The 23,978-nt window shown below is 43.9% G+C and overlaps 3 protein-coding genes and 2 pseudogenes across 11 annotated transcripts in view; 4 read left to right on the forward strand and 1 right to left on the reverse strand.

The window, feature by feature from the left end:
- The window catches only part of ARIH2 (ariadne RBR E3 ubiquitin protein ligase 2), a 45,604-nt gene extending 37,193 nt beyond the window's left edge, over window positions 1–8,411 (reverse strand). For 3 of the 9 annotated variants that reach the window (XM_032647688.1, XM_032647690.1, XM_032647691.1), the window contains exons 1-3: window positions 7,901–8,411; window positions 4,549–4,607; window positions 2,822–3,164 (exon numbers count right to left, since the gene is read on the reverse strand). In XM_032647688.1, the coding sequence (XP_032503579.1) occupies window positions 2,822–3,070 (249 nt within the window). In that variant the 5' untranslated portion in view covers window positions 3,071–3,164; window positions 4,549–4,607; window positions 7,901–8,411. The remainder of the gene's footprint in view (window positions 1–2,821; window positions 3,165–4,548; window positions 4,608–7,900) is intronic. The other 6 variants (XM_032647695.1, XM_032647696.1, XM_032647694.1 and 3 more) reach the window with 3 other exon arrangements.
- On the forward strand, window positions 7,536–9,560 carry LOC116762121 (annotated as a pseudogene).
- Window positions 9,561–14,291: 4,731 nt separating this feature from the next.
- LOC116762964 lies at window positions 14,292–14,433 on the forward strand (annotated as a pseudogene).
- LOC116762782 (60S ribosomal protein L10-like) lies at window positions 14,350–14,865 on the forward strand. Its single transcript, XM_032650191.1, has one exon. The coding sequence runs from the start codon at window positions 14,492–14,494 to the stop codon at window positions 14,792–14,794; it is 303 nt and encodes a 100-aa protein (XP_032506082.1). The 5' UTR covers window positions 14,350–14,491; the 3' UTR covers window positions 14,795–14,865.
- Window positions 14,866–21,872: 7,007 nt separating this feature from the next.
- The window catches only part of SLC25A20 (solute carrier family 25 member 20), a 31,846-nt gene continuing 29,740 nt past the window's right edge, over window positions 21,873–23,978 (forward strand). Inside the window, exon 1 of the mRNA XM_032650456.1 lies at window positions 21,873–22,072. Coding sequence (XP_032506347.1) covers window positions 21,968–22,072 — 105 coding nt within the window. The 5' untranslated portion in view covers window positions 21,873–21,967. The remainder of the gene's footprint in view (window positions 22,073–23,978) is intronic.

Raw genomic sequence — 23,978 nt, forward strand, 5'->3', positions numbered from 1 at the left:
TGATGCCACTCCTCAAACTTAGCTTTTGTTCATGGACAGCTGCTCATAAGGCTCTAATTTTAAACCACGTACATATCACATTTCCTACTAGCTGAATAACACCTAAATCATATGAAAGAATTAAATATCTCAATAAGTCACAGAGTTGTGCAAACAGCACCATGACCAATGAGGGAAATCAGTACTGACCTGGGTGATGACTACTGAGCTCCATTCTCAGAGACACATGCAACAGGGGAGTGAGAGTAGCCAAAGCACCTGTGAACACCATTCTGTAAACTCAGCACTTAAATTATTTCCTCGTCTCAAAAAAATTTTAAATACAAAAATAAAACCAATGCTAGTTTTTAGCCAGCCTGAGAGAGGAAGATTGTGTGTGATTACTTCTCCCTTACTCTTAACCAAGCTATTTCTGCCTGTTGTCTTTGGTCAAATTCCTGAACCACTTAAAACACCACTGAGCCCCTTTATGTGCAGCCAAGCCACCAAACGAGCCAGGACGTTTGCCCCCCAGCCCCAGAAAGGAAATGGTGTTAACATGCTCCTCAGTGAGGGAGGGAAAAAAATCCATCTTCTACTTCTACCATCATCTAAAATTTCACGGATTATTTTCCTCTTTGCTTCATTTTCTCTTTAACCCTTTCCTGAGGTTTCAACTTTCTTCCATCTCTCTTTGTTCATTCACCTCTGTTCCAAGTTCTTTTTGTTCTACTCTTCATGATCTTGAGGGACAGAATAATGCCCTTTTACGACAGTAGAGAATATACAGCAGGGACTAGGAAATCTAGCTCACATCAATAACATCAGCTACATCATCAAAAATTGACAAAATCCACAAGTATCTCAAAATTATTCAATACCTATTATGGATGTAACACTATGATAGCGATGATGGGAGAGAGAAGGTAAAATGTAGTTTCTGCCCTCCAGGAAGTAACAATCTAGTTGGAGAGAACATGCAAAAACATGTGAAAAGGTAAAACAACATGAAGCAGTCAGAAGACTACACTATACGATGTAATAATCATGGGCTGTAACATTTGGACACTGGGACCAAAAGAAACAACCACTGTGTTCTAAAGGGTCTTGAGGAGGCTCACTCAGGGAAATCACAAGGTAGACTCTGAAGCAGCCCTGAGGGTACTAAAAGGTGAGGAGATGAAGGAAAGGCTTTCCAGGGGGCCGACAATATGACAGCCTAATAAAAAGGAAGGACGTAAAATGGTAAATTTTATGGATTTTACTACAATTAAAAAAAAAAAAAAGGAGGAAAGGGCCTGTGCCCCTCAGCTGTGCCCCGCTCTAGCAGGTCAGGAAGTCAGCGCAAGGGGCTGGACAAACTGAGAATTCCTACGCATAGATGGGAACATCCTGGTGAACTTAGTCAATTGATACCGTCCAGAACCACACACCTGACAATTTTTTTTGTAATTTTGAATACCAGGACTATGTATAATATGGTTAAAGTAAAAGAAACTAGTTGACCAGATAGGGAGAGGTGTGAATAACGAGGAAGGAAAGGATCTGATGCCTCTTTTCTACCAGGGAAATGCCCTTGGAAAGCAGAGGTCCCAGCAGCTTTGTTATTGTTATGATGGAGAAATCCCAAACCCAGAGGTTCCAATGGGTCTCCATTCTTCAGAGTTTTATGCTGAGCACAAGAGAGGAAATGTGCACACTTCTAGGAGTGAGTCACACAAAAAGCTTTAGCTTTCAGCTAGTTGCTAATAAAGCCCTGAGTGTCCAAATCCAAGGTATTAGTTAGCCTTTGCCGAACACCTGGAAAAAAAAATTGCCTGAACTAGTAGATAAAGCAACTTTTATAGTAATGACCCATGGCACACCTTAGTTATTTCCATTTAAATACCAACATGAAAATTATTTGGTTGAATTCATTCCAATGTGCTCTTGATCTTCAATTTTAGCAAACAACAAAATCCATGTAACAGTTCCTAAAAGGAAGGTCAGGGAAAACAGTAAAGTAGGAGAAATTTCCCCACTTTCACATAATGGCCAATGTTAGAGGAGAAAGAAACATGCTGGGAAATTGTCTAAATGACTATAATAATATTCACATTCACAGTACATGGTGTTCTATGTGGCTATGCTATGTACTAGTGTAATATTACATAGTACAAAAGGTACATAGTGAGGACAGTAACTGGCCTGAGGTGCAAGATATTGAAAAGTATGCTAGTTTAAGTGTTAAAAATAAGGTGCTTGCTAGAATAACCAATTTTGTTAATTACTTAAAATTTCAATTTAACACCCCCCAAAATCAATGAAATACAAGCTATGAGAACTTGCTTTATTCTTAGTTATTGCTAAAATCTCTTTCAACATCAGACATTAGTCATCAGTATACGAAACAAATGAGCTCATTAGCCCAGAAGCACTGATCATTCACAGCAAACCAGGAGATCTAGGTACCTCTCTTAAGACATTTATCAGTCACCCACAGTACTATCAGTCACAGGTGATTCTGATGCTTATCCTATCTTACCTCATAAAGTTTCATAAGACTTTCTGAAACAAGTGTTAATCTATGCAGTTCTGCTTTCTATGTACTTCTGGTCTATTTTTCCTGAATCCACCCCACCCTTCCTTTCTAATTCCTAGTAGTCTGGGAAGCTGAGGACCTTAGATATGCACATATTAGCAAACAAAGTAAATGCATCAAATGTATCCAGATGATGCAGCATACAGTTATATTTGGTTTCAAGCTACAGGCCATTTGATCAGTCTGAAGGAGACGTTAGCAACAGCTCATATTTAGATTTAATTGCAGGAATTACACTTGGGAATTGACAACGCTGCTCACCTTTAAGGCAGAGGCTAAGCTGGTCATGTGCTCATTGAGAGCACCCTCAGACTCCTTGTAGGTCAAGCAGGTGAACTGGTACTCCTCAGGATCAAAGGCATCGGCCCCCTGCTGCTCCACATCGCTGGCTACGCCCACATAATAGTCCTCTATGTCCCCAGGGTCCTCATCCTCTTCCTCTTCCTCACAATTCGGGTCATAGTCCTCTTCATTGCTGTCAGACCCCTGGCTATTCATGTCCACAGACATCTTAACATCCAGACGAGTTGCAGATCAGGAAAGCAGTTTTTTCCCCTCCCCACAAACTTTACCACTTTCTCAAATGCATTAGTGTTTTTGTCTTCTAAGGGAAGAAAAGAAAAAAGTAAGTGTTACTTACTTTCACTATGAGAAGCTGTAACAGAAACCATTCAAGAATCAAAATGGCATAGCCCTGGTCCTATCCCCACTGTGGCCTATTCCAACTCTCCCCTCATACAAGAAACCTCACCACCATCTCTATGCCCAGGCTTTTCAAAGGGAAACCCTTTCCTGGAGGGGCAGAAGCAGTTAACAATGGTAACTTCACATGAAGGGTCTGGCATGAAAGAGTAAGGCTATCTGCTCTATGTCAAGGAGTTAAATTCCCATAGATTTGTCCTTCCTGCCACGGTCCTTAAGAGAGGAGTACATTCCCACAGCTGGCTGCCCACAGAAGAAGCAACCTAAAAGCTAAACAACCAAAGTTTAAAATCTCTTAGCTAATTATGCTCCACTGAGTGGTGACACAGTATATAAATAGGGACACAGTTCTTTCCCTAATATCTAGGGAAAGAATACCATTGTTTTATAGACATCGCTCTCAGATAAATGGAAAAAAAGGTGCATAGTAAAGAAAAAATAAAAACCACATAGCTCTTCAACATCCTCCTCTAGTCTGCAAAGTTAACTGATTTTTCCATTTTAAAGGGTTCTACTAATCTTTTAAAAGAGGTACTTAAGAGGCAAAGAAACTGACCCAATAGTGAAGGAAAACTATAGATATTCTGCCTTAGCAGGATCAAGGCTAGAATCTACTTAGGGTAAAGAAACAAGAGATCAAATGTAACAAGCTACTGAAAAATCCTCACAGATCAAAATGTTACTCAATTACATATAAATGAAAAGAGAATACTAGTTGAGAAAGCTAAACAGTCACAAGTCTTAACTTCTTCTCAGAGAGGACTTTGGCAAATACCCATTAACTTCTCTGCACAAGAATTATTTCAAGTGATCATTTCCAAGGAACAGTATCAAATAGTGATTTAAATCTAAAAATAATAGGACCTTAAAATGCAAGAGCATTTGGATTGAATAGTATGTAAATAATTTACATAACCAAATCTGGATCAAATACTAAAGTAAAATTAAAACCTATTTGAAGTACATAATCTCTCCAAAAAAAAAAAAAAAATTAAAACAAAGATTAAAAATCAATGTGTGCTGAATATGTAACCAGTCTAAGGGATTATAGAGCCACATTTTAATGATATTATAAAAATATCAGTGAATCTACCTCTGATATGTTACCTATAAATGCTCAAATTAAAAAATAAGTCACATTAATGAGAGGGCAGTAATGTAATACTTGCAGTTTGACTTTTAACAAAATTGTTTTGTATGCTAGAACCACCTCATCACAACTGAACTTAACTATGGTATTTTTCCTTTAGGAGAAAAAATTAATCTTTAAATTAAATTAAAAATACCTGTAATTCCTGAAGATCTTTCAGGAAGATGTCATCCAAATAGTCTATATAATTTCCATCTAAAATGAAAAGAGATAGTTCTATTTATATATTTTAAAATTGGTACCCTGAGTCTGCAAATTTATTTTCTAAAAAGTAAAGACATTTAAAAGGACAAGCAGCAAGGGACCAGAAATTGTTTTCTTATAAGTCCCACAGAAATCTATATGTCATAATTATATAATGACAAGAGTTACATGGCCTTCTAAAAAAAGAAAGTATTGAAAGTAAACAGTGGGACTTCCCCGGTGGCACAGTGGTTAAGAATCCACCTGCCAATGAAGGGGACACAGGTTCAATCCCTGGTCCAGGATGATCCCACACGCCATGGAGCAACTAAGCCCGAGCACCATAACTACTGAGTCTGCACCCTAGAACCCACATGCCACAGCTACTGAGCCCACGTGCCACAACTGCTGAGGCTCACGTGCCTAGAGCCCGTGCTCCGCAACGAGAAGCCACTGCAATGAGAAGCCCGTGCACCGCAACGAAGAGTAGCCCCTGCTCACGGCAACTAGAGAAAAGCTTGCGCACAGCAATGAAGACCCAACACAGCCATAAATAAATAAATAAATAAAGACTTAAATAAATAAATAAACAGCTAACAATAATTTAACCTGGGGTACTGGTGAGAGAAATGGATACCCAGTTCCCTCCCTCAGTTTGAAAGCCCACCACACCTCACTTTTTTTTTTAAATTTTTATTGGAGTACAGTTGATTTACAATGTTGGGCACCACCTCACTCTTATTGTTAAGATTTCCTAAATTAACTACCACAATTTCAATTTTAAATGTTACATAGAGGTTGACAAAGCAAATCATAATTGACTTAAACTGGATTTTTGCCATGAAGTCATCTCCACTAACACTTACAGAATACTGCCAATATTTCAGATCTCACTTTATTCATGAAAAAAATATTTTCAAATAAAAAAGTCCCCAAAAGAAAAGAAAACAAAAAACAAAACAAAAAAAGAGAGAGAAAACAGAGGGAATTCCCTGGTGGTCCAGTGGTTTGGGCTCAAAAAAAGACAAAAAACATGTCTCCAGTAGAATGCCCACTAGGCAATACTAACACCCATTTTCCACCTCTCTTCTGACATGCTCAGGGGCTACCTGACTTTCTCAGAACTACAGATCCCACTAACCAAGACTAAATAAGTACTATTTTCTTACTTAATTAGAAATTTTATGTCCATTTCTTTATCCTTTTGAATTTCTTGGAAAACCAAAGCTTATAACTTTCAAAGAAATACTTCAAACACCAACAGGCAAATTTAAACTAAATGAAAATCAAAGTCCAAACAATGATTATGGAAGATGATTTCCAAAATAGAAGACGAATAATTGATTTTTTTATTTTCTTTTATCTGCATTTTTATGTACGATACTGCTTATTAGGCAAATCTGCATAAAGAGCATTATAAATATTGCTCCCATCTACAAAATATCACTACCAATAATAGCTTTCATTTAATGAGAGCCAATTTCAGGTCAGATTCATTCTCATTAAATGTTTATAACCCTACAAAGTGGCTATCATCCCCTTCTTACAAATGAGGAAACTAGAGTTCAAAAAGATTAAGCAACTTGCCCAGGACCACACTGCTGCCAACCAGTAGAGTCCAGCATAATACTTTCACCAGATCCAGGGCCTATGAGGACTCATAACGCCTCATCACCCTCCCAGAGAGCCTAATACTATCCACAAAGCTACCTCCAGAATTACAACAAAAAAAGCACCGTTTTGGGCTTCCCTGGTGGCGCAGTGGTTGAGAGTCCGCCTGCCGATGCAGGGGACACGGGTTCGTGCCCAGGTCCGGGAAGATCCCACATGCCGCGGAGCGGCTGGGCCCGTGACCCATGGCTGCTGAGCCTGCGCGTCCGGAGCCTGTGCTCCGCAACCAGAGGGCCCGCGTACCGCAGGAAAAAAAAAAAAAAAAAAAAAAAAAAAAAGCACCGTTTTCACTTTCTCTAGATTTTTTTCTCCAGGATTTGGGCTCACAGGTTGCCCATGGCCTTCTCACCAACTAAATATTCAAGAAAAAGGGGAAATTTTCAGGCTGCCTTCCAAAAAGGAGAATGTCATTTCATACTTACTGGGTGTTCTAGGTCCAAATTTAAATAAAACCTTAATTTTTAATCTTTTCCAAGTTAAATACCCCTATTCTATTTGAAAGAGTGCTGACATTGCTTAAAGGGGCCAGTATGTTATTACTTTATTAACAGAACTGATGATAACGCTTTGATTTCCTTTGGATATTAAATATTATCCTTACATCCCAAACAGAAAAGGAGTAACCGAAATTACTCCTCCCCCTTCCCCCAAAGTCACGTGTTCAGAAGACCTGCCACCCACCCTGGGCTAAAGAATTCAAACGGAAGACTTCTCAATTTAAAGATGACAAGAACAAAACACAGACTTTTTGGTGGGTCTGACAACGCTTACTCCAGACGAAATATTTAGCACTGTAGGGTCAGTTACTAAGTCTACAAGTCTGAAGAAAATTACTTGATACAAAAATATGAACCCTGTCTAATACGATAGCCACTAACCACATGTGGTTATTTAAATTTAACTTAACTTAAAAATTAAATTTAACATTTGCTTTTTCAGTTGAACGAGCCGTTAAGTCAAATGCTCAATGTCCACGTGTGGACAGTGGCTACCCTACTTAACAGCAAAGATACAGAATATGACCATTGTGGCAGAAAGTTCTATGGGACAGGGTAACAATCAGTACTGAGGTGAAGTCATCCCAGAACACGGTCGCCTCTGCCGCCGCTAGCACAGCAGCGTCGGGCGAGGCGTCGACGCAGCTCCTGGGCCGCCTGTCCCGTCCGAGGCGCCGGGATATCCGCGAGGACACGGAGCCCACGCGCTGCGCGACCCTTCACCAACGGACGTTAACTAACCGCGCGGGCGGCACTGCTAGAGCTCCCAACGATGACTCGAGTGGGGAGCCCCGAAGGCAGCGCGTCTGCCGGCGCGCCCGGCGGGGAGGGCCCAGATGCGCCAGCGCCAGTCGGTCAGAGGCGCTGGCCTCCGACCTCACTGCGAGCTGAGCAGGCGGCGAAAGTAGGAATAACGGAGAGACGCCAGGCGCCGGTTCGCCCTGGCCTCAGCCTTCAGCCGCCCCTCGGCGGGTGGCGGAGTGCGCTGAAACAGTGTAAGAGCTGCCAAGGGCGCCGGGACCTCGCGGGCAGCGACGAAGGCGGAGCCCTGGCCGAGCTAGGGAGGCGCGCGGAGAGCCCACCCCCTCCCCCGGCCCGCCGGAGTAAACAAGGCCTAGACTCGCACCGCGCACTTACCGGGGGCCGTGGCCCCGCGGCCGCTGAGCCTGGGCGGGCCAGACCGGGTCGGGCCGGGCCAGAAGAACCGGGTCCAGGCGCGGCGGCGGCGGAGGCGGCGGGCCAAGCCCGGTCAAGGTCCGCGCTGCTTCCTCCGGCGAAGCCGTCTCAGCAACTCCGGAAGTGCTCAGAGCAGTTCCGTCACTTCCGGCCCGGGGTCGATCCGCGGTCGCCGGGGTCGCGGCAGGCGCTGGGCAGTAACGACTCTCTGCGGACACTTCGCTACAGCCCAGCGCTGCGACCCAAAGTGGGCCCAGAGCACAGCCGGTGCCGACGGCTGCGAGAGGCAGCAGAGGAGAGGATTCGGCTTATTGGAGAGTGGTCACGGCATCTCTTCCGGCTTTTGCTTACCAGCGCCGCCCGCCGGGATACTTTAAACCAGGGTTCTTCTGTCGGACTCCCCACTTCTCTGTTTGTAATCGGTGTCCGGCACCGACAAGACATCCAGACGTTCGTGGAGTGGATAAAAGACTGTTGTTTCCCGGCCGCTATCTAGTCGAAGAAAAGCTAGGTCTTTGGGTCAGCGCGCAGGGCCGGGAATTTCTGCGTACGTTCTGAGGCCGTCGCCTGGTGGCCGCCGATTCACAGGACCACGCCAGGCTTCCGCTTCCCTCTCCGCGGCCTAGTTCGCTGCCTAATTCTTTGGCTTCCCATTCACCCAAGATTGAATCTTAACTGCCTTGTTGCACAGTTTCTTCAAACAGTATAGGAAGTGCCATTATGACTTTCAGTACCTTTTAGGGCTTTTGTCAAGTATTATGGATAGATAGAGCCGTGAAGTCCCACTCAAGTTGTTGCTGCACAACGTGGAAACGCCTGTGTGAAGCCAGTGATGTTAGGGAGCCTCCTCGCTGTGCAAGTCCGTAGATAACCCATACCATTTCCACCCGTACATGAGTCATGTATACACTGATACTCAAGATATTCAAGATATCGATGTGTAATGGGCTCTCTTTTTTAGTTCTTGCTTCTTGCATGTATTCATGTATTTCTTATACATGATTTTCAGCTTCCTGTTTAATTCAGAGCCTGTACCCAAGTCAGGTGCATTCAAATACTAGAAAGCCCCACATTAATTTGGAGTGAAAATTAATAGTAATGAGTAACATATCGTAGGGTTGTGAATTTTATGCATTAACAATGTAAAAGTCTATCTATAATCCAGTGTACTTATTTGTTATGACAAAACATATAATCCCTTTACATCATGACACTAGCGAAGGACCCAAAATATATTTTCTGCTAATGAAATCTCTTTAATTAGAAGGCTTCACTTTGGGTCACTGGTAATAAATCCTCTCCAGTGAATAAAAGGGAACAATCAGTATCTCTGTATAATTATTGCATTTGCAAAATAGAGAATGAGGTCATTCACATATCAAGTACACAGGTGTATGTACAATATATTGGAATCCAGTGTACAATCCTTATTTGTTCTCCTGTCTTGCCTCTCTTAAAGCTGAGTTTCTTAAGGGCACAGATCCAACCTTGTTTTCAATATTACTCTATTAAATAGACGTTTATTGGGCTGATGCTAATACCATTATTTTTAACTAGTGAAAATTTCTCCCCAGGAAATAAAGATTTAAAAGTTAGGCCAAGGGCTTCCCTGGTGGCGCAGTGGTTGGGAGTCCGCCTGCCGCTGCAGGGGACACGGGTTCGTGCCCCGGTCCGGGAAGAACCCACATGCCGCGAAGCGGCTGGGCCCGTGAGCTACGGCCACTGAGCCTGCGCGTCCGCAGCCTGTGCTCCGCAACGGGAGAGGCCACAACAGTGAGAGGCCCGCGTACTGAAAAAAAAAATTAGGCCAAAACATTTAAAGATACAGATAAAATTTTGTGCACATATATGTGCTTTAGAATGATGATTCTATAGGAAAAAGTTTGCAGCATCCCATATGTTCAAAATAAAGGTTTGTTATATTATGGTAAAATATACAATAAAGAAAACCATTAACAATTAGGCTGTACTGAGGCATCTATTAAGAAGGAAAGGTATCTGTGATATGAATAGGATATGAAATGATGTGTGTAGTATTCTTTTCTCGAAATAAATTTTCACATAAGATATATAAATATAAAATATAATGTTTCTCTTGGTTTCTGTGGCACAGGAATCTGGACAGGCTACAGTGGGAATGATTTGTTTTAGCCCCTTGATGTCTGGGGCCTCAGCTAGAAGACTAAAATTTCTTAGCAAATATCATACAATTTTTCTTTTGTATAAACCTTAGATTCAGAATGACGGGTTTTCACTTTTGAAAATTCACTGGAGAGCATTGAATTTCTAAGAATAACTTAAGGGTAGTACTGATATCCTCAATATTGAGTCTTTGCATCTAAGGAATATAGTATTTCTTTACAGTTATTTTGTTTTTCTTTTATGTATTTGAATTGTTATAGTTTTAATCACATGGATCTCTGGTTTAGTCTTGCATACATTGTGGGTTTTGCTATTATTCTGAATAAGATTCTTTCTTCATGTTTTCTAATTGGTTATTGTTAACGTATCAAAACGTTATTGCTTTCCAACGTTGTTCTTGTGTCTGTCTCCTTACTTAGCTTGCTTATTAGTTTTAGTGGATTTTCAACTGATTATTTTCAAAGTGAGCATTTGGATCATTTGAAAATAGGGATATTTTGGACTCTTAATTTTTAATTTTTTTTTTTTGCGGTACGCGGGCCTCTCACTGTTGCGGCCTCTCCCATTGCGGAGCACAGGCTCTGGACGCACAGGCTCAGCGGCCATGGCTCACGGGCCCAGCCGCTCCGTGGCATGTGGGATCTTCCCGGACCGGGGCACGGACCCATGTCCCCTGCATCGGCAGGCAGACTCAACCACTGCGCCACTAGGAAAGCCCTTAATTTTTAATTCTTATTTTCTTCCTTTTCTTTTCTCCCTCTTTTTTCACCTCCCTCTTTAATCCCCTCCCTCTTCTCCTTTCTTTCTTCCTTGCTTTCCTACTTCCTTCTCTCCCTCCCTTCCTATTGGTATTTTTGCATCAGCTACCATGTCCAGTAAAACGTTAAGCAGTAATCATGATTTAAAAACATCTTTACCCTGTGCACCGCAACGGGAGAGGCCACAACAGGGAGAAGCCCTCGTACCGCCAAAAAAAAAAAAAAACAAAAAAAAAACATCTTTACCTTTGTTCCTGTCATGAATAGGAAAGTTTCTGATATTTCACCAATAAATAATTTTGCTAAGAAAAATATGGTAGTTATGGGCTTACCTGGTGGCGCAGTGGTGGGGAGTCCGCCTGCCGATGCAGGGGACGCGGGTTCGTGCCCGAGTCCGGGAGGATCCCACGTGCCGCGGAGCGGCTGGGCCCATGAGCCATGGCCGCTGAGCCTGCGCGTCCGGAGCCTGTGCTCCGCAAACGGGAGAGGCCACAACAGTGAGAGGAACGCGTACCAAAATAAAAAAATATATATATATTTATATATATATGTATATATGGTAGTTACTAGTTTGCTTTAAAAAAAAGGTAGTTACTTTTTGTCTATTACAAGGGTGTTTACTTCAAATCTTTTTTTTTTTTTTTTTTTTTTTGCGGTACGCGGGCCTCTCACTGTTGTGGCCTCTCCCGTTGCGGAGCACAGGCTCCGGACGCACAGGCTCAGCGGCCATGGCTCACGGGCCCAGCCGCTCCGCGGCACGTGGGATCTTCCCGGACCGGGACACGAACCCGTGTCCCCTGCATCGGCAGGCGGATTCTCAACCACTGCGCCACCAGGGAAGCTCCCTTTTTTTTTTTTTTTTTTTTGGTGAAGGAAAACGAAGAGAATTTACTGCCTTTAAAATAAATGATAATTTTTTTTCAAGTAAAAGGAAAATGATAACAGAGTGAAATCTGGAACTTTACAAATTAAGGAAGAGAAATTGGAATGATAAATATCTGTGTTAGTTTCCTAGGACGGCCATAACAAATTACTATAAACCTCGTAGCTTGAAACAACAGAACTTTATTCCCTCATACACTCAGCTTCTGGTTGCTCTAAGCCTAAGAATTTGTCCATTTCTTCTAGGTTGTCCATTTTATTGGCATATAGTTACTTGTAGTAATCTCTCATGAGCCTTTGTATTTCTGCAGTGTCACTTGTTACTTCTCCTTTTTCATTGCTAATTCTGTTGATCTGGGTCTTCTTTTTTTCTTGATGAGTCTGGCTAATGGTTTATCAAATTTTGTTTATCATATCAAAGAACCAGCTTTTAGTTTTATTGATCTTTGCTATCGTTTCCTTCATTTCTTTTTCATTTATTTCTGATCTGATCTTTATGATTTCTTTCCTTCTGCTAACTTTGGGGGGGGTTTTGTGTTCTTCTTCTTTCTCTAATTGCTTTAGGTGTAATGTTAGGTTGTTTATTTGAGATTTTTCTTGTTCCTTGAGGTAGGATTGTATTGCTATAAACTTCCCTGTCAGAACTGTTTTTGCTACATCCCATAGGTTTTGGGCCACTGTGTTTTCATTGTCATTTGTTTCTAGGTATTTTTTGATTTCCTCTTTGATTTCTTCAGTGATCTCTTGGTTAATTAGTAGCGTATTGTTTAGCCTCCATGTGTTTGTATTTTTTACAGTTTTGTTTCCTGTAATTGATATCTAGTCTCATAGGGTTGTGGTTGGAAAATATACTTGATACTATTTCAATTTTCTTAAATTTACCAAGGCTTGATTTGTGACCCAAGATATGATCTATCCTGGAGAATGTTCCATGAGCTTGAGAAGAAATACACTTGAGAAGAAAGTGTATTCTGTTGTTTTTGGATGGAATGTCCTATAAACATAAATTAAGTCCATCTTGTTTAATGTGTCATTTAAAGCTCGTGTTTCCTTATTTATTTTCATTTTAGTTGATCTGTCCATTGGTGAAAGTAGGGTGTTAAAGTCCCCTACTATTATTGTGTTACTGTCAATTTCCCGTTTTATGGCTGTTAGCAGTTGCCTTATGTATTGAGGTGCTCCTATATTGGGTGCATATATATTTATAATTGTTATATCTTCTTCTTGGATTGATCCTTTGATCATTACGTAGTGTCCTTCCTTGTCTCTTGTAACATTCTTTATTTTAAAGTCTATTTTATCTGATATGAGTATTGCTACTCCAGCTTTCTTTTGATTTCCATTTTCATGGAATATATTTTTCCATCCCTTCACTTTCATTCTGTATGTGTCCCTAGGTCTGAAGTGGGTCTCTTGTAGACAGCATATATATGGGTCTTGTTTTTGTATCCATTCAGCAAGACTGTGTCTTTGGTTGGAGCATTTAATCCATTCACACTTAAGGTAGTTATCAATATGTATGTTCCTATTACCATCTTCTTAATTGTTTTTGGTTTGTTATTGTAGGTCTTTTCCTTCTCTTGTGTTTCCTGCCTAGAGAAGTTCCTTTAGCATTTGTTGTAAAGCTGGTATGGTGGTGCTGAATTCTCTTAGCTTTTGCTTGTCTGTAAAGGTCTTCTCCATCAAATCTGAATGAGATCCTTGCTGGGTAGAGTAATCTCGGCTGTAGTTTCTTCCCTTTCATCACTTTAAATATGTCCTGCCACTATTGGAAGACTCAATATTGTGAAAATGACTATACTACCCAAAGCAATCTACAGATTCAATGCAATCCTTATCAAATTACCAGTGGCATTTTTTACAGAACTAGAACAAAGAATCTTAAAATTTGTATGGAGACACAAAAGACCCCGAATAGCCAAAGAAGTCTTGAGGGAAAAAAAACGGAGCTGGAGGAATCAGACTCCCTGACTTCAGACTCTACTACAAAGCTACAGTAATCAAGACAATATAGTACTGGCACAAAAACAGGAATGTAGATCAATGGAACAGGATAGGAAGCCCAGAGATAAACCCACGCAGCTATGGTCAACTAATCTGTGACAAAGGAGGCAAGGATACACAATGGAGAAAAGACAGTCTCTTCAATAAGCGGTGCTAGGAAAACTGGACAGCTACATGTAAAAGAAAGAAATTAGAACACTCCCTAACACTATACACAAAAATAAACTCAAAATGGATTAGAGACCTAAATGTAAGACCGGACACTATAAAACTCTTAGAGGAAAACATAGGAAGAACACTCTTTGACATAAATCACAGCAAGATATTTTTTGATCCACCTCCTAGAGTAATGGAAATAAAAATAAACAAATGGGACCTAATGAAACTTAAAAGCTTTTGCAAAGCAAAGGAAACTACAAACAAAAAGAAACAGGTTGTCTGAAAAGACAACCCTCAGAATGGGAGAAAATATTTGCAAATGAATTAACAGACAAAAGATTAATCTCTAAAATACATAAACAGCTCATGCAGCTCAATATTAAAAAAACAAACAACCCAATCCAAAAATGGGCAGAAGACCTAAATAGACATTTCTCCAAAGAAGATATACAGGGGCCCGGTGCACAATGGCTGCAAACAGCAGCCTCCTCAGTAGTGTATGCAGCCTGTTGCCTGTGTGGGTTGCCCTAAGGGACCTTGGAGACAGCCCTTTCCAGTGGACATTAATGACTAGCATGCTGTTCCCCAATGTAGGCTCCAGACAGGTATGCGTGGTGACTTTGGAAAGCCCCAGGGCACAGTGGCCAGGGTCCACATTGGCCAGGTCATAATGTCCATCTGCACCAAGCTGCACAACAAGGAGCATGTGATTGAGGCCCTCTGCAGGGCCAAGTCCAAGTTCCCTGGCCACCAGAATATCCACATCTCCAAGAAGCGGGGATTTACTAAGTTTAATGCAGATGAATTTGAAAACATGGTGGCAGAAAAGCAGCTCATTCCAGATGGGTGTGGGGTCAAGTACATGCTTAATCGTGGCCCCCTGGACAAATGGCGGGCCCTGCACTTGTGATAGGCTTAGCACCGCCCCCTCCCTACCCATGCCCACCAATAAACTCTACTTTCTTTTCCCTGAAAAAAAAAAAAAAAGACAAGAAGCACATGAAAAGCTGCTCAATATCACTAATTATTAGAGAAATGCAAATCAAAACTACAATGAGGTATCATCTCACACCAGTTAGAATGGGCATCATCAGAAAATCTACAAACAAATGCTGGAGAGAGTGTGGAGAAAAGGGAACCCTCTTGCACTGTTGATGGGAATGTAAATTGATACAGCCACTATGGAGAGCAGTAAGGAGGTTCCTTAAAAAACTAAAAATAGAATTACCATATGACCCAACAATCCCACTACTGGGCATCTACCCAGAGAAAACCATAATTCAAAAAGATACATGCACCCCAATGTTCATTGCAGCACTATTTAAAATAGCCAGGTCATGGAAGCAACCTAAATGCCCATTGAAAGATGAATCGATAAAGAAGATGTGGTACATACATACAATGGAATATTAGTCATAAAAAGGAACAAAATTGGGGCTTCCCTGGTGGCACAGTGGTTGAGAGTTTGCCTGCTGATGCAGGGGACACGGGTTCGTGCCCCAGTCTGGGAGGATCCCGCGTGCCGCGGAGCGGCTGGGCCCGTGAGCCATGGCCACTGAGCCTGCGCGTCTGGAGCCTGTGCTCCGCAGCGGGAGAGGCCACAACAGTAAGAGGCCCGCATACCGCAAAAAAAAAAAAAAAAAAAAAAAGGAACAAAATTGGGTCATTTGTAGAGACGTGGATGGATCTAGAGACTGTCATACAGAGTGAAGTAAGTCAGGAAGAGAAAAACAAATATCGTATATTAACGCATGTATGTGGAACCTAGAAAAATGGTACAGATGAACTGGTTTGCAGGGCAGAAATAGAGACACAGATGTAGAGAACAAACGTATGGACACCAAGGGGTGAAAGTGGCGGGGGTAGTGGTGGTGGTGGTGTGATGAATTGGGAGATTGGGATTGACATGTATACACTAACATGTATAAAATGGGTAACTAATAAGAACCTGCTGTATAAAAAAATAAATTCAAAAATTCGAAAAAAAAAGGAAATTGCTAATAAAAATAAATAATAAATAAATAAATATGTCCTGCCACTCCCTTCTGGCTTGCACAGTTTCTGCTGAAAGATCAGCTGTTAACTTTATGGGGATTCCCTTTTTTGTTATTTTTCCCTTGCTGCTTTTAATATTTTTTCTTTGTATTTAATTTTTGATAGTTTGATTAATATGTGTCTTGGCGTTTTTCTCCTTGGATTTATCCTGTATGGGACTCTTCCTGGACTTGTGCTTCCTGGACTTGATTGACTATTTCCTTTCCCATATTAGGGAAGTTTTCAACTATAATCTCTTCAAATATTTTCTCAATCGCTTTCTTTTTCTCTTCTTCTTTTGGGACCCCTATAATTTGAATATTGGTGGGCTGAATGTTGTCCCAGAGGTCTCTGAGACTGTTCTCAATTATTTTCATTCTTTTTTCTTTATTTTGCTCTGCAGTAGTTATTTCCACTATTTTATCTTCCAGGTCACTTACCCGTTTTTCTGCCTCAGTTATTCTGCTATTGATTCCTTCTAGAGAATTTTTAATTTCATTTATTGTGTTGTTCATCATTGTTTGTTTCCTCTTTACTTCTTCTAGGTCTTTGTTAAAACATTTTTTGTATTTTCTCCATTCTATTTCCAAGATTTTGGATCGTCTTTACTATGATTACTCTGAATTCTTTTTCAGGTAGACTGCCTATTTCCTCTTCATTTGTTAGGTCTGGTGGGTTTTTACCTTGCTCCTTCATCTGCTGCGTAACTTACTGTGTTTGGGGTCTCCTTTTCACAGGCTGCTGGTTTGTAGTTCCCATTGTTTTTGGTATCTGCCCCCAGTGGGTCAGTTTGGTTCAGTGGCTTGTGTAGGCTTCCTGGTGGAGCAGACTGGTGCCTATGTTCTGGTGGATGAGGCTGGATCTTGTCTTTCTGGTGGCCAGGATCGAGTGTGGTGGTGAGTTTTGGGGTGTCTGTAAGCTTATTATGATTTTAGGCACCTCTCTGCTAATGGGTGGGGTTGTGTTCTTGTCTTGCTAGTTATTTGGCATGGGGTGTCCAGCACTAGAACTTGCTGGTCGTTGAGTGAAGCTGGGTCTTAGCATTGAGACGGAGATCTCTGGGAGAGCTCTCGCCAGTTGATATTACGTGGGGCCTGGAGGTGCCTGGTGGTCAGGTGTCCTGAACTCAGCTCTCCCACCTCCGAGGCTCAGGCCTGACAGCCGGCTGGAGCACCAAGACCCTGTCAGCTACACGGCTCTAACATTATATCTAGTGGTAATGCAGACTAGAAGAGCTCTTCTGGAAACATTTGGCAGTTAAACATATACCTATCACATCTGTTTCCTAGGTACTTACTCAGGCTTAATTGTGAGAGGAGAGTGACTACCTCCTGCGCAGTAAGAAGGAATTTGGCAGGAGTTTGGGGATTGTTATATATCCTGTTTGTGTGGAGCTTACAAGAATCTGTGCATGTGTGGGAAATTCCCTGGCAGTCCAATGGTGAGGACTCCGCACTTTCACTGTTGAGGGTCCAGGTTTGATCTCTGGTTGGGGAACTCTGGAGAATCCAGCCTGGATGGGAATGGCCAGGCACCAGGGGCCACACACAAGTGGCTCTTCCTGGCAGAGGGCTCCAAAGGATAAGCGATGCTCATTGCAGCCCTCAGTGGATTGCAAAGGAGGACGGGGTTCAACTGGGAAAGCAGCGTTGTCACTCCCGGAGAAGACAACGGAGCGCCCTCAGGAGTTTTCTCTTCAATTCTCTGCTGTAGGCAGCCGAGCGGACTACTTCAAATCTTAAGTTTACAGTTTTATGTTCTTTTGCTTTTGGTTTTATTTTGTTTTTGGTAAGGAATGATGTTGAATACTACTGTTGCAGGTTGGACTTTCTGGAAGCAAATATTGAGATGGAGTTTGGGGAGCAAGATATTTATTAGGGACCAACATAAGTAAAGCGAAGCAGATTTATATATTTATTTTGTTTATTTATTGTTTGGCTGTGTTGGATCTTCGCTGCTGAGTGCGGGCTTTCTTTAGTTGTGATGAGTGGGGGCTACTCTTTGTTGCGGTGCACGGGCTTCTCATTGCGGTGGCTTCTCTTGCTGCGGAGCACAGGCTCTAGGCGCACGGGCTTCAGTAGTTGTGGCACAGGGCTTCAGTAGTTGTAGCTCATAGGCTCTAGAGTGCAGGCTCAGTAGTTGTGGCGCACGGGCTTAGTTGCTCTGCAGCGTGTAGGATCTTCCCAGACCAGGGCTTGAACCCGTGTCCCCTGCACTGGCAGGCGGATTCTTAACCACTGTGCCACCAGGGAAGCCCAAGCAGGCGGATTCTTTTTTTTGTTTGTTTGTTTTTTTTTTTTTTTCAAGCAGGCGGATTCTTAACCACTGCACCACCAGGGAAGCCCGGGAAGCAGAATTAGGCAAAGGCAGAAGTTAAACTGTGTTGCAGCCCAATGAAGCTGCCGCCAACCTAGCAGAGAACACTGGAGTTAATATTGCCTGTCAGAGTGTCTAATACCAGGCCAGACTGGTCAGGCATTAAATCCCTACCTTGCTCAGTCACTGGGTGTGGGCTGTCTTGGGAAGGGTGTGACCTAAGGGGAGGCCCCTCTCATTCATGTTTGAGTCCTAGGGTCTAGGAACAAGGCTTCTCATATGAGGTCCAAGGATAGCTTCAGGTTCTCATGAAATTTATAGCAAACCTGGAGGTAAATATGCATGTGTATGTTTTTCTGGGGAGAGGGTGCCAGGAATTCTCCACCCCCCAAATGGCTAAGAACCACAGGTTGGACAATGTCTAGCATATGGGCAACTTGGTGTCCATCTCCTGCATCAGTGTGTTATGGAGTGGGGAGAGGAAGGATACTCTGTGCTGAAGGAGACAGGATATGTAAAAGCCTGGCTGTCGGCGGTGGAAGGTGAGTTAAGTAACAGGTCTGTGTGGTAAACCAGTAGAAGCTCAGTTTGCTCAGAGAGGAAGATACAGTCTAGGGAAAAATAAGGTTGAAGAAGTAAGGTAGCATAAAATTGTGAAAAACCTTGACTGCCCCTGAGCCACTTATATTTTATTCTGATGCAATGAGGAGCTGAAGAGGTTTTTTGGCCAGGGAATGACACATTCAGATTAAATTCAGATTAAATTTTTTCTTTTCTTTTCTTTTTGCGGTACACGGGCCTACTCACTGTTATGGCCTTTCCCATTGCGGAGCACAGGCTCCGGATGCACAGGCTCACGGGCCCATGGCTCACGGGCCCAGCCGCTCCGCGGCATGTGGGATCTTCCCGGACCGGGGCACGAACCCGCGTTCCCTACATCGGCAGGTGGACTCTCAACCACTACGCTACCAGGGAAGCCCATTCAGTTGAGTTTTATAGCTGTGTGTAAGGCTTATCAGATGAAGAAGCAGGAAGACCAATTGTTTAGTGGATTATCAGTTACCCATGAGGATTTAATAGAAGCTGGTGAGCTTCAGTGGAGTCCACCTTCAAGTGTGTCGAGGTTTGCCGGGAGGATTTACCAGGTTTACCAGGAGGGTTTATCAGGAGGGCGGTTCTATAACAAACACCATATCTCTTCCTGAAGCTGCAGATTGACTCTAAATTAGATCCTCTTCTGCAGCTGGAGTGCTACAAGTCACAAGTGAAGTAAACATGGTCCCATTACCATCGCCAATCCAGCGATGAGCACCAGGCTCAGTTAATGCCTTTACTGCCTCTCGTTGCACCACTGTAATTTTCCCTTAACTGGTCTCCCTGCTTCCATTCTCTCCCAAGACAAATTCATCCATCCAAAATAGATTTTCTAAAACAAACCTGATCATGTCAACACTGTGCTTAAAATTCTTCTATGGTTCCCCATCCCCATCTAGAAAAAGCCTGTAACACAGAGTAAACAGGCTTTTGGGCCTTGCCCCAGCCTCCTTGCCTTCCACTCCCCTTCCACTCCCCTGGTGCCTTCTGCACCAGTCAGGCCCACTCACTTCCTGATCCCAATCCCGATTCTGTCACTAATCTATCCACCCCTAGCATACATGGTGCATTCTCCTTATTCTAGGCTTCCTGCTAGCCTGGGAGTGCCTACAGAGGAGGACTGTTGTTAGGTTAGCTTGGCAGTGAGGTTCCTGCTGTAGATAGGGGTATGTTTATTGTTCACAGCTTTTTTTAAAATAAATTTATTTATTTATTTACTTTTGGCTGTTTTGGGTCTTCATTGCTAGCCGCGGGCTTTCTCTAGTGCAGTGAGTGGAGGCTACTCTTCATTGTGCTGTGCGGGCTTCTCATTGCGGTGGCTTCTATTGTTGGGGAGCATGGGCTCTAGGCGCGCAGGCTTCAGCAGTTGTGGCACGTGGGCTCAGTAGTTGTGGCTTGCGGGCTTTAGAGCGCAGGCTCAGTAGTTGCTGTGCACAGGTTTAGTTGCTCCACGGTATGTGGGATCTTCCTGGACCAGGGCTCAAACCCGTGTCCCCTGCATTGGCAGGCAGATTCCCAACCACTGCACCACCAGGGAAGCCCTGTTTACAGCTTTTTAATTTGATAAATTACAAACATACAGAAATGATGAAAGAGTAATATAGTGAATACCTGAATACCGTCCACCTAGAGTCAATGAGTCAAAAACATTAGCATCATCCTTAACTCCTCCTGAATACCGTCCACCTAGAGTCAATAAGTCAAAAACATTAGCATCATCCTTAACTCCTCTCTTATGTACCTTATATTCTGTTCATTAACAATTCCTCGGCTTCCCTGGTGACGCAGTGGTTAAGAATCTGCCTGCCAATGCAGGAGACATGGGTTCGAGCCCTGGTTCAGGAAGATCCCACATGCCGCAGAGCAACTAAGCCCATGCGCCACATCTACTGAGCCTGTGCTTACAGCCCGTGAGCCACAACTACTGAAGCCCGCGCTCCTAAAGCCCATGCTCCACAACAAGAGAAGCCACCACTATGAGAAGCCCATGCACCACAATGAAGACCCAACACATCCAAAAATAAATAAGTAAAAGTAAATTTAAAAAAAACACAAAAAACAATTCCTTTAACTTTTTCCTTCAGAATATATCCAGAATCCAAACACGTCTCACCATCTGCTGTGCTGTGCTCTGATGGAGTCCAGCATCTGTGACCATGACCTTTAGCCTCCTCAAGGCTCCCTGCTTCGTAGTCTACCCTCAACCCGCAGAAAGAGAGATTCTATTAACTCATAAGTCAGACTATGTCAATCCCCTGCTCAGAACCCCAGAATAGCTCCCATCTACTTCAGAGGAGAGACTGATGTCCTTACAGTGGCACACAAAGCCCCGCTTGATATGCCAACATTACCTCCATATCTTCCTAACTCTGCTCTAGCCACAAAGGCCTCCAGGTGGTTCCTCAAACAGGCCAGGCACAGGCCATCTCATGGCTTTTGCATTCTTTTCTTTTGCCTGGAAGATCTCTCCCCCTCCCCCCATATCTATGGATATATCACTTCCTCAGCATCTCAGTTCTTGAATCCAGTCACCTTCTCAGTGAAACTGTCCTTTACTCACCTAATGAAAATTGCAAATTCCTTGCCCCCCAATACTCTCTAATCCTTTTTCCAGATTTATTTTTCTTCATAGCAGTTATCACAACTTGATACACTATGCATTTTTCACTTATTTATCTTTGTTATGGTCTGTAAGCTCCACAAGAACAGGGACCTATGTGTTGTGCTAACAGCTGTGCCTCCAGCACCTGGAAGGGCGCCTGTCACATAGCAGAGCGCAATCGACTTCTGCGGAGCGAGTGGAGGAACGGGAGCTTAAGGGAGGAAACACTCAAGTCCGGGAAGACTTCCTGGAGGAGTAAGTCCACCACCCGCCGCCACTTCCAAACACCGCCCACGAGGCATCCGGGCCCGCCCCGCTCCCTTAAGCCACGCCCATGGAGGCGGGCTGCGGCCGGAAGCACCTCCCCTCGGCGGAAGCCGGGCCTGGCAGGCGGTCTAGGCCCTCCTCCCGACCTGCCCCGGGCTCATGCCCCTCCCACCCGAAAGTGGGTGAAAGGTCGGCGGCGCTGCCGCCGCGGCTGGGGCAGTGGAGTGGTGCTCCTGGGAGCCGACAGGCACGGCGACTGACGGACGTACCATGGCAGACCAGGCGAAGCCCATTAGCCCGCTCAAGAACCTGCTGGCCGGCGGCTTTGGAGGCATGTGCCTGGTGTTCGTGGGGCACCCACTGGACACGGTCAAGGTGCGAGAATGCTGGGGCGCGGGCTGGAGGGAGGAAGCCCGGGCAGGGCGCGGAAAGTAGGGTCTCCCGCGAGGCTCGGTCTGGGATAGAAGCGGAGTCCGTGGGAGCTTCCATGAGAAGTCTAGGGAATCTCCCTTTCGGGGGTCGGGGAAACTGTTCCTGCACCCCAGAGAGCTGGACATTGCAGAGTGAGCAGCCTCTAACCGCCCACCAAGGGCTCTTGATTTTAAAAAAAAGTTCTCTGTTCGGAAGCCTATTCTGATCTGGCGCCACTTCTTTGAGGATGGTAAAGAAAGAGCACCGCCCCAAAGCTCTGACTTCTGAAAACCCTAACATTATCAGCAAGGTTGAAAAAGGCATCTGTAAATCCCGCTTCAGGAAGAGAGCTAAAGACTGAGGCAAGGTTATTCCAGACATGTATTTTGACACATTCCTCTGGGCCCAGAGTGCTCCATCACTATCTCCTTTGAACCTTTCTTGACCATCTTCAGCCTGTCACCCCATGTTAGCCTGAGTGGCCTCCTGTGGGAAGCGATGATATCCTCACTGACTGAGCTCCTTCCAGGGAAAGCAAGTGATCAGCTTTCCCAGGGCAAGGCTGATCCCCACAACAACCTGGTGAGGAAGCCGTGGTCAGATTGAGGCTCCAGGAAGGGGGAAACTCATCAGAGCTTGTTCCCTGCTTATCCTCACATTATGCATCAACTCTTTCCCCTGCAACACTTTCAGCAAGACCTTGCTGGAGACCAGAGTCCATACCCTGTGACTTAGCATTCAAAGCTTCATCCTAGTTTTCTATGGTTATTTCTGCACACACTTGGAGGAAATTGACAGATCATGGCCAGGGTGAGCCTGTAGGGAGCAGGCATGAACCCTGTGTAGGAGACTTATTGGAATGTTGGATTGGGTTTCCTCCACAGGGAAATTGCTTTGGGGACATTCTCCAGGCAAGTTTGGGCAGCAAGCTCTTTGCTGCCTTTCATCTAGGAGAGGATCTGGGGTCATTCTATTACAGGACCAGGATTAAAGCAACTGGGCTGGTTTGGGCACTGTGAAACACAAAATCAGATGTTTATTCAGTAATTGGTAAATGCCATGTGTGTTAGGGCTTCCCAGACAGTGGTCGTTCTAAGCAGCACTGATGTAAGGGAGAAGAATTGTCTGGCCTCTCTACTCTTGGTCTTGTTAGTTCTAGGCAGCTGGAGCCTCTCTTTAAAGAAAAACGAAACCCTGTTGCTCCCTAATACAAATGTTGCTCCTACCTCCATATCCTCTTGTCCTTCCTCCCCAATCAGATGTCATTCCCAGGAAGGGCCCGAGGACCTCTATACTGAAATGGAAATGACTGAAAACGCTCACTGCATTTCTTTTTTTTTTTTTTTTTTGGCGGTACGCGGGCCTCTCACTGTTGTGGCCTCTCCCGTTGCGGAGCACAGGCTCCGGACACGCAGACCCAGTGGCCATGGCTCACAGGCCCAGCCGCTCCGAGGCATGTGTGATCTTCCCGGACCGGGGCATAAACCCACGTCCCCTGCATGGGCAGGCGGACTCTCAAGCCACTGCATTTTTAATAGCCAGAAAGTCCCCTTTTAGCTTAAGCCAAAACCACAAATTGCCCACTACTGTCCTTTTGACCTCTAAGAGCCAGGTGGCCTCCAATCAAAGCTTGGTCTAGAGGCACTTTCAGAGGTCCGAGGCGACTAACTGTGGTCTGGGAAGGCAAGAGGTGTAGCACTTCAGTTTGGAAAGGCTTTATGGCACGTGATGAAGGGCTGGCTGAGTTCTGACTGGAGAAGTAGGGGGACCCAGACATTCTGGGTAGGGGGAAGGCAGGAGTGAAGGTGGATATAGGCTTGATAGTGGGAGCAGGCTGTAAAATAAGACCAGCCGTGGAGGACTTTAATGT

This window comes from Phocoena sinus, chromosome 11 (assembly GCF_008692025.1).
Source record: "Phocoena sinus isolate mPhoSin1 chromosome 11, mPhoSin1.pri, whole genome shotgun sequence".
Classification (NCBI taxonomy): domain Eukaryota; kingdom Metazoa; phylum Chordata; class Mammalia; order Artiodactyla; family Phocoenidae; genus Phocoena; species Phocoena sinus.